The 9,395-nt window shown below is 44.2% G+C and overlaps 1 protein-coding gene and 1 long non-coding RNA gene across 2 annotated transcripts; one reads left to right on the top strand and one right to left on the bottom strand.

The window, feature by feature from the left end:
* The first annotated feature begins 2,019 nt into the window (after positions 1–2,019).
* On the top strand, positions 2,020–4,861 carry SLN (sarcolipin). The gene is made up of 2 exons (XM_081197739.1): positions 2,020–2,202; positions 4,251–4,861. The coding sequence occupies exon 2, from the start codon at positions 4,348–4,350 to the stop codon at positions 4,441–4,443; it is 96 nt and encodes a 31-aa protein (XP_081053865.1). The 5' UTR covers positions 2,020–2,202; positions 4,251–4,347; the 3' UTR covers positions 4,444–4,861.
* On the bottom strand, positions 4,564–5,659 carry LOC308589000. The gene is made up of 2 exons (XR_014009011.1): positions 5,568–5,659; positions 4,564–5,075 (listed from the first exon to the last, which is right to left on the bottom strand). It is a non-coding gene; the product is annotated as an uncharacterized lncRNA (long non-coding RNA).
* Between the last annotated feature and the right edge of the window lie 3,736 nt (positions 5,660–9,395).

The following is a 9,395-nucleotide window of genomic DNA, read 5'->3' on the forward strand; positions in this document are numbered from 1 at the left end:
AACTTTACCACGCTCTTCTTAAAACATGCTTTGGTTAGAAAATTCATCTCCACACAGTCGTAAATCCACAGCTTAAGTCATTAAAACAGCATTTCTGACTTGTGGTGGGGGGATTCTTGTTTAATCACATAGAGGAAAGAAAGGAAAGTTTCCCCCCCTCCCCCATCCAGTCCCTTTGCCATACCGAGTCTTGGCATATCTTCTCATGATTGATTCTTGTTCCTCCGACTTGTCTTGTTTATCAGAGATCTCTTCCGTTAGCAGTCTTTACTCCCCCTCCTTCCTTGAAATATGTGCATTCGCTTCTTCCTAATTGTTCCTTTTGAAGTTCTTGCAGCTAGTGGCACAGATCAGAGACAGCGTCCAGGAGCACCGAGATCCACAGGAGGGCATTCTGCCTAGTGCCCCCATCCCCACAAATTCGGGGGTGGTATAGGGCACAGCAGGCAAGTCATACTGCCTAAGGATTTTTCAATTGCCCTATCTCGGTCACACTTTGGCCCATTTAACCAATGCATGACATTCTTTATGGATAGCTTAGATGGTTTGAGTGTGGTGCTGGTAACACCAAGGTTGCAGGTTCCATCCCTGTATGAGACAGCTGCATATTCCTGTATTGCTGGGAGTTGGACGAAATGATCGTCGGAGTCACTTCCAAATATAAAATTCTATGATTCCGTGACCCAGCATTTATGTACATGTTGGTGTCCTAACTGGTCCTGTGCTAGGCATTCTTCTCTATGCTTCAAGGTGAAGTTAAGTATGGAAGCACCTTCCGTTTTAAGAAGTGAAAAACATTTCCCACATTTAATGCAAACCGGGTTTTCTCACTTAAATAAAATAAAATGGGCTAACATAAGCTCCAGGCATTTCACCCCAGTATGGCTCCCCTTTATCACATACACAGCCCAACAAGACAATGACAAAAATCCACAAACAGGATGATTCAAATCAGTATGGCTAACCTGAACCAAAACACCCACCCACCCCACTCACACATGAAAACAAAGACCACCACAGCCATCTACAAATGAACAACCACACCCTAGGCCAACCCCAACCTCTCTCACCACCAAAGGAACACAAGCGAACAGCAGAAAACCTGCACAAGCAACGCTGACACCAAACCCTACATATATTAAGTAAAATAGAAACATCGCAACCCGACCCCACCCCCACCCATCTTTCCCCCCCTCCACCCCTTTCCCTACTTTCTTCCTGATGTCTCAACAAATGAAACTGATTTGTAAAAATGTTACATGGAAAAAATACAAGAGAGAGACATTGCACATACTTTTGTAAATCAAGAAAATCTTTAATAAAAATACATTTTTTTAAAAAAGCTTCAGGCATTAGAGACCAGTCCTCTTGGTCTCTTCAAAACATTAGGCACCAACAACACTATAAAAACATATAAAGAAATAAACTAACTAGCTAGCTAGCAAGCATGCGGTTAGGGGGAGAGCATCAAAACACTATTAACTAATACACTAAATAATACACATAGCAATCAAGACACACATGTTCAGAATACTTTAAATCTGAACTCCTTTCTCTGCATTTGACATCAGTACTTTGTTACTTAAGACTTGGCACACAAGAGCTATTTTGCTCCCACTGTTCTATCTTTGGTTAAACGTATAGGAACACGATAAGTCAAAGAGGCTGCTATAATCAGGATTTAAGACAGCAACAGGTGGCTGCGCTTATCGAGTAAACTAAGGAGAATCTGGAATCCACTCAAAAGGCTGAGTAAAGTCTTGCCTTGATCAAGAAGAACACAGAACATTCCTGGCAATTGTGGTCCCCTCTCTCTTTGTGGATGATCCTTTGGCTTTGAAGCAGAATTGCCTTTTAAAAAAATCTAGAAGTTCCCTCCTCTGTTAAGTATTCCTGGGCATTCTTACAATCAACCGCAGGAAAGAATCCAAAGGTAATATGTAAATCAATACATACCCCTCCTCTCTCACTCCATGCATAAATAGCCTGAGCAAAATTCCGCTCATCAGCCCAACCTCTCTTAAATATGCAGCTGGCGACGTCATTGTTTTTGTTGCCAATTCCCTTGCTGGTCTCCTTCCTCTGGCTACTTTAGTCCCAGCTGAGGAACTGGGAATCCAGACTGCACTGGGAGATGAAGAGAAGCTGAGGAAGCCCTGGGTACCACAGGCTGAAGCTCTCTGCTCCATCAATCCCCTTCAGGTAGACTAAGAGATGTTCTGTTTTATATGCATAGATCTTCCTTCTATCTTCAAAGGTGATAGAAAACTTAAACACCCAAAGTTTGAGAACAGTCTGACATTTAAAGCATCTTGTGTTTATGCTGAAAATGTCTCATTAGTCCTTCCTGGTTCTAACAGTGTGCAACATTGAAGTTTCCCTAGTTTTTATTTATTTATAAAAAATATGATCTTATATAATGCTTGCTGGTTGCAATCATTAACATTTATTTTATCAGGGTACACCTGTTCCTTTTCTATGGGCGGGACTACAATTTTACTGCACCAACAGCTTTAGATTATTTGTCTCATTTATTCTCTTTCTACACTTGTGAGACAAATTGCTATTATCCCCAGGAACTGAGACCAATGAGAAATGAATTAATCAGAGCCGCTTATTAGGACTGAACCCAATAGTCATGGCAGATTTGACCTAAGGGCTGTTAGAACTGAAGGCAATATAGCATTTGCAATATCATTTACGAAGATAGGCAAAGTCAAGTATGGTTTCAAATTGGACAGGGTGGCACATGCTGAGATTCTTGCATTCCTCAGGTTCCTTCCAACTCTACAATTCTACAATTCTTTGATTTGATGATTCTATGCTGATCTGACATTGCACAAGGCTGTTTCAACATAATGGTTGAGAAATAAGCTGTGGGCTGCAAGTCTGAACTAAATCTCAGCTCAACGGTGAACCACAGCTTTAAGCCACTATTTCTCAGCCTGAGCTTTTCATCTGCAAAACAGAGGAAACATCATGATGACATACCTTACAGGGGTGTTTGTAAGAATTACTGAGAAAATCTACATGAAGCACTCTTAAAAATGCACTATTTAAATGTTTATTATTGTTAATGTATTTTAAAGATAATACTATGAGGTTTTATGAAACTCAGCCAGATGGTCAGGGTATAAATTATTAATATGATTTTATAATGCCAACACTACCAAAGTAATGTTTGATGGTATTATTGCTTTCAGTTTTCAATTCTATACACACACGGTTGGTATTAAGTCCGCTTCTACTCAGGGGAATTAAGGATGTAATCAGTGGGACTTACTTTTGAATAAAAAAATCATAGGATTGCACCATTACGTTCACTAAAAAAGGCACAGGATTGATGGTAAATTTCTTTATCCATGACTTACCTAGAGAACTTGAAAAATGAAATAAAAGTCATGAAGACCCAGACTAGCTGCGGTTAACTAAATGGAAATCTTTGCTGCTTATAATTTCTTTTTTTGGAAACTGGTAGTGCAGCCTCTTAAGCAAAATTCAGCATTTTGCAACTATGTACAGAAGAAGAATAGTACTTTTCAAAGATGTATGGACCAAAGCATTGCCAAAGATGTAGAAAAGCTAATGGGAACTGTGGTTTGTACCAGTCATTGTGCAGACTTATGCTCTTAGAAGACAACTAACCTCCATGTGGGTTAGTCGCTTTGCTAAGAAAAATGACAGAGAGATGAAAAAGAATGGGCAACCAGATGTTCCCATCACCCTTGACCACTGGCCATGCTAGCTGGAGAGGATGAGAACTGGAGCCTAGTAAAATCTGACCGTCCCCAGCTATCCCATTCCCTCAAAGGAATTAAATCATGGTTTTTCTTTTTAAAATAATACATATTAAGATTTTAATCATTACATTCCCCTTCAAGTGTGGTTGCCAATGTCATTCCCCTTTACAAAACCATAAATAAAGGTATTGTTATTTATCATTATTAAGAAAAAGGATCGCAAATCCAAATGAGATCCTCAGGATTCCAGTGTGTGGGTGTGCGTGCGTGCGCTTGTGTATATATATATATTTGGCGACATGGAGAATAGAGACCGTTTCACAGCAGAAATTGAAGAAGGCGCTAAGCTGTTAGAGATACCTCCTGCTATTTTATTTTTTTTATATCTCTTACTCGCTCTAAAGGTTAGCAGTTGAAATAACATTTACTTACAGTGGTATAAATAGTGTTGGAGCAGCTTTCCGATTTCCACACGTCTTGTTTTGTTGGGCTTTTCTCCTTGTTCTTTAGGAGAGGACAAGGTTGATCTCAAGGACAACGCGAAACGAAAGGTGGCCCTTGGCGTTTCCCCCCACAGCCTCAGATCTCCCCTCGTCTCTTCGTAGCCATGGAACGGTCCACACAAGAGCTCTTCCTCAACTTCATGATTGTACTGATCACAGTTCTCCTCATGTGGCTTCTGGTGAAGTCATACCAAGACTGAAAGACTCCCTCCTACCCCTTGGGAGTGAGTGAGGGATCTACGTTCAGAAAAAGAATGCAAATTCTACTATATAGGAGCAGTCCTATGCTTGCTCTTTGTCTGTGTGTCAATTTTTTTAAAAAAGAAAACAATACTCTAAAATACCTCTTGCCTATATCTGCCCACAAATTCAAATTGACCTAGGATGATGCAAATATGTAAGCTAGCTACAAAGCAATGAAAGCACTGAAGTATCCTTGTCCTTCACAATCAACACATGGAGCCATTATGGTGACTACGAGCACCTTTCAAGTCTGTGTCTGTCTGTTTTCTGACTCCCTCTTGTTTGTGTGGTCAGATTTACATACCTGAAATGTGACCACGTAGCTTCATTCATCCTCTGTTGCTGTCATTTGAATAAAGAACTAAGTAGGATGCATTTTTTCCCTTCTCATTAATTTTCTTCAAAAGATAAATATGTTGGCTCATAAGGGCAGGGTGTTGGTGGATTCAAAGCCACATTAGGGCAATACCTTTATTAGGTCCACCAAATTGTCAAAAATAGCATGCAAGGTGCTACTCCTAAGAAGACCCTGCTCCTATGCTTTGTAGATGCTCTGTGGAATTTGGGAAATGGAAGCTAGAGAAGGGCCCTTCCTGTAGACCAGTGTTTCCCAACCACTGTTCCGCGGCACACTAGTGTGCCGTGAGATGTTGCCTGGTGTGCCGCGAGATGTTGCCTGGAGGGAGGCGGGCGAGTCAGGCGGCGAGAGGCGGGGCGGCGGCGGCGAGGAGAGGCCGCCCAGCGCGGGGCTCTCGCCGTCTGCCTGCCTGGCTGCCTGCGAGCTCGGCGGGCAGCGCCTCCGTCCGCAGCGCCCGCCTCGCGGCTCTCATTCCCTGCCCCTGCCAAAGCTCACCCAGCCAAGCCGCACTCTCCTTCCTGCCTCGCTTTGCTGCCTCCTCCCCCCCCCCCCAAAGCTTGGAGGTTCCCCGGCAAGGGGGAGGGAAAAAAATTGAAACTTACACTTTCGTGCATCCCTCCCGGCGTGACGCTGCGCACTGACGTCACGGGGCTGTAATGGTGGTGTGCCTCGAGATTTTTTTCATCAAACAAGTGTGCCTTTGCCCAAAAAAGGTTGGGAAACACTGCTGTAGACACCAGAAGTACACTAGGAGAGAGAACTTTTCTTGAGATACACCAGTCCCAGGTCACGTCAGTCTAAATAATTTAATTAAACAATAAATTTAATTAAACAATAACAGCGCAATTCTATAGCTGTCGGCCCCATTAAGTTCAATGGCAGATGAGTGGGTATATAATTATGGGGGAAAACTGTAGCTTAGTGATAGAGCATCTGTCTTGTACACAAAAGGTCATAGTTTCAATCTCTGGTTTCTCCAGGTAAAGCTGGGGGAAGCTTCTGCCTGAAACTCTGAAGAGTCACTGCAAGTTGGTGTAGACATTACAATGATCCACAGATGGACCAATGGTCTGACTCAGCATAAGGCAGCTTATTATGTTCCTCCTAAGCTCTCCTATGTTCTTATGATTGCAACCTGAGCTAGCCAACAATAGCCCTCTCTGCAATGCCATCCTGTAATTAGAATGGCACTTGGTTTATAACAACCCTTCTCTTATTCCGTACTGAATACCTTTTCAGATAGCTATTTGGAAAGGGCTTTAAGGTCAAGGGTCGGGGCTGAGTGACTGAGCCCATGCTTAACATGGGAAAGGTCCTAGGGTCAATTACCAGCATCTTCTAGTAGGGTTGGGAGAGACCCCCCACTGCAACCCTGGAGAGCCTCTGCCTATCATAGAATCGTAGAGTTCGAAGGGATCCTAAGGGTCATCTACTGGTCTAACCTCTTGCAATGCAGGAATTTCAGCTAGAGCATACATAACCTTTGCTTAAAAACCTCCCATGAAGGAGAACCCACCACCTCTGTTCCACTGTCAAACAGTTCTGTCAGAAAGTTCTTCCTGGTGTTTGGTCGGGATCTCATTTCTTGTAGTTTGAATGGCCAATGGTAGAAGGCAGCTTCTTATGCAAGCCTCATCCGTAATCTCTTCTCATCTGAAGCATTAAGATTTAAGACAGGCTTCCTCAATCTTACAACCTCCAGAAGTTGTTTAGCTACAGCTCTCATCAGCTCCAGCCAACATGGCAAAAGGTCAGGATTGATGAAAAGGAAATGACTGGCAGCAAATGGAGGGCACCTTGTTGGATACCCTCACCTTATTGGCCCTGCATCTTTCTTGGATTACTGTGGAAATGCAAGGCCACAGTTTGGAACCACCTCTGCAGCTCTTCCACATACTACCCCTTCTCTTCAGTAGAGAAGGCACAGTGTTAGTCTTTACTTCACTTGCATGCTCCCAAGCGTCTCATGTTGCCCTACCAGTGTTGGAAGGAGCAGAGTTGTGAGGTAACCTAAGAACCCTGTCCCAGAAGAGAACTTGGCCTGTGCTAAGTGAGAGGTCATAACCTTGGCACTGGACTCACCTATCAGGAGAAGCTGCCCACACTTTCACTAATTCTCACAATTTGGTTGCGTGCCATCAGTGGCCTCTGAATCATGCAGCCGCCTCCCGAGAATGGCTAATCATCTGTTTCCATAGGCCGTGAATCCCCTGCAGTTTAATTTGGAAGAGTCTTGTAGTTCACATGCCGTGCCTCTGTCTCACATCCGTGGGCGTGTGTGTCTTCATCTGATATTATGAAGCCTTCCCCTGGCATTAAAATGTTTCCAAGGAACTGCTTGGGAGCCTCCACAGCTATTCCCTTCACAGAGCGACAGTTTCCAGAGGGGTTTAGCAATCAATCCCTCCTCCCAGAGAAATCTGGGAGTTGTTGCTCTGCGAGGGGAATAAGGGTCTCCTAACAACTCTCAGTAAGGGATGCGGGTGGCACTGTGGGTTAAACCACAGAGCCTAGGACTTGCTGATCAGAAGGTTGGCGGTTCGAATCCCCACGACAGGGTGAGCTCCCATTGCTTGGTCCCTGCTCCTGCCAACCTAGCAGTTCGAAAGCACATCAAAGTGCAAGTAGATAAATAGGTACCGCTCTGGCGGGAAGGTAAACGGCGTTTCCGTGCGCTGCTCTGGTTCGCCAGAAGCGGCTTAGTCATGCTGGCCACATGACCCAGAAGCTGTACGCTGGCTCCCTCGGCCAATAAAGCGAGATGAGCGCCGCAACCCCAGAGTCGGTCACGACTGGACCTAATAGTCCCTTTACTTTTACCTTAACAACTCTCAGCACCCTTCACAAATTACAGCTCCCAGAATGCTTTGTGGGAAGCCATGGCTGTTAATAGTGCTTTAAATATATGATGCAGATGTGGCCTTAATTGACTGACATTCCCTCAGGCCTTATCTATATCACACACCTCCATCATGACGGGCCTTTTAGCAACCAAGTTAGATTTCTTTTCAGGACCAAGAACGAAATAACATTCACAAAGGGCATGTCATCAACAACAGCAACAACAGCATGCCAATCTACATTCCTTAGGACAACAAAAGCAGCATTAAAAGAACCATGGAGATCAAGGGGAAACAGGTCTGTATAGCTTTGTTTGGTGATGCCCCAAAGGCCACAGAATTTTTCTAAAATGCTAAATAAGGAAAAGGTCATAAGGACCTTTATAAAGCCTTAGTTCTCACCCAGATGTAGCACCGAATAGGAGTTGAAGTCTGATAAATGTTGACACTTTCAGAATGTCGCCCTCAAAGGCTCACTAAATCATTCCTCACTTCTACAGCTGAGATGGGTCGTCTTCTTTGCCCAGGGCTTATTTTCAGTTTAGCTTGTAGGAATGGGGGCAGAAGGCAGGGGCAGAGGCGTAGCGTGGGTTGTCAGCACCCGGGGCAAGGCAAGTAATCTGCGCCCCCTAACCCGTGGATTTTAGCACTCGAGTCTTGAGCGCGCCCTCCCAGATGTTGCGCCCGGTGCGGCTGGCCCCCCTGCACCCCCCACGCTACGCCACTGGGCAGGGGTGGAATTGTATGCTTTCCAAAGTCATTTAGCACAGTTGTACTAGCTAGTCAGCTCTTATCCTTGTTACCGGAAAAATCCGAGGGCTCCCTTGGACAAAAACAAAGACACCAACAAGGATAACTTGGAGCAAAACAGCAGCCTGTAGGCTTGGCCTTTATTGAACTGTTGCAACAGGGTGTTCCCCTCACTTGCAGGAGAGAGGAAAGACAAAGAAAAATGGTGTGCAAGGTCTTATAAAGACTTTTGAAATTCCCATCCTGTAGGTCAGGCCCACCCCCAGAAACATCATGCATACATTACAGAAAGGAGGGGTTGAGGGAGGAGTTGTGGTGGTAACCTGAGTGTCCTGTCACCTGGCTGGTTCCCTTCTCCCCCTCCCCATGAGTCATCTTCAGAAGACAAAAGGTAGTCGCAGTTTCCTGCCCCCTGAGGGAAGATCTGATCATTGTCCTTTGTTCCAGTCCATGCTGAATCCACTCCCATATGGAAGTTCTTTGTGATCTTGATTGTCTTCTGTCTAGGACCATCAGGGTTGGCATAGCAACTGGGCAGGGCTCCTGTGGATGTGCTGGGATGTTCAAGGGATTATGGCTGGCCTGTATCAAACCTTCCCCATTTTGTAGTCCTTCCTTCATGGAGTAAAATAAAAGTGGAACAGTGCAAATTCGATGTATGGTTGATTTTCTATGAATTTATAACAGAAGCGTAGCGTATGTAGTGTGTGAGTGTGAGTGTGTGTGAAGTTTGTACAAACTGAATGATGGGGGGGGGTTTCCTGCTACATCCTGAAGCTTAAATATTCAAGCTTTTTTAAAAAAAATCTTTAGAACTTCCAAGCTACAAATATTCTGCATGGGGTATGCTTATTCAAAAGGCATTCATTTTCACTGGGCTGACGTAGAAGCACAGGAATCTGCCTATACTAAGATGAACCACTAGTCCATTTACCTCAGTACTCTAAATGGCAGTGGCTCT

Source organism: Podarcis bocagei, assembly GCF_964188305.1.
Source record: "Podarcis bocagei genome assembly, chromosome: 6".
NCBI lineage: Eukaryota > Metazoa > Chordata > Lepidosauria > Squamata > Lacertidae > Podarcis > Podarcis bocagei.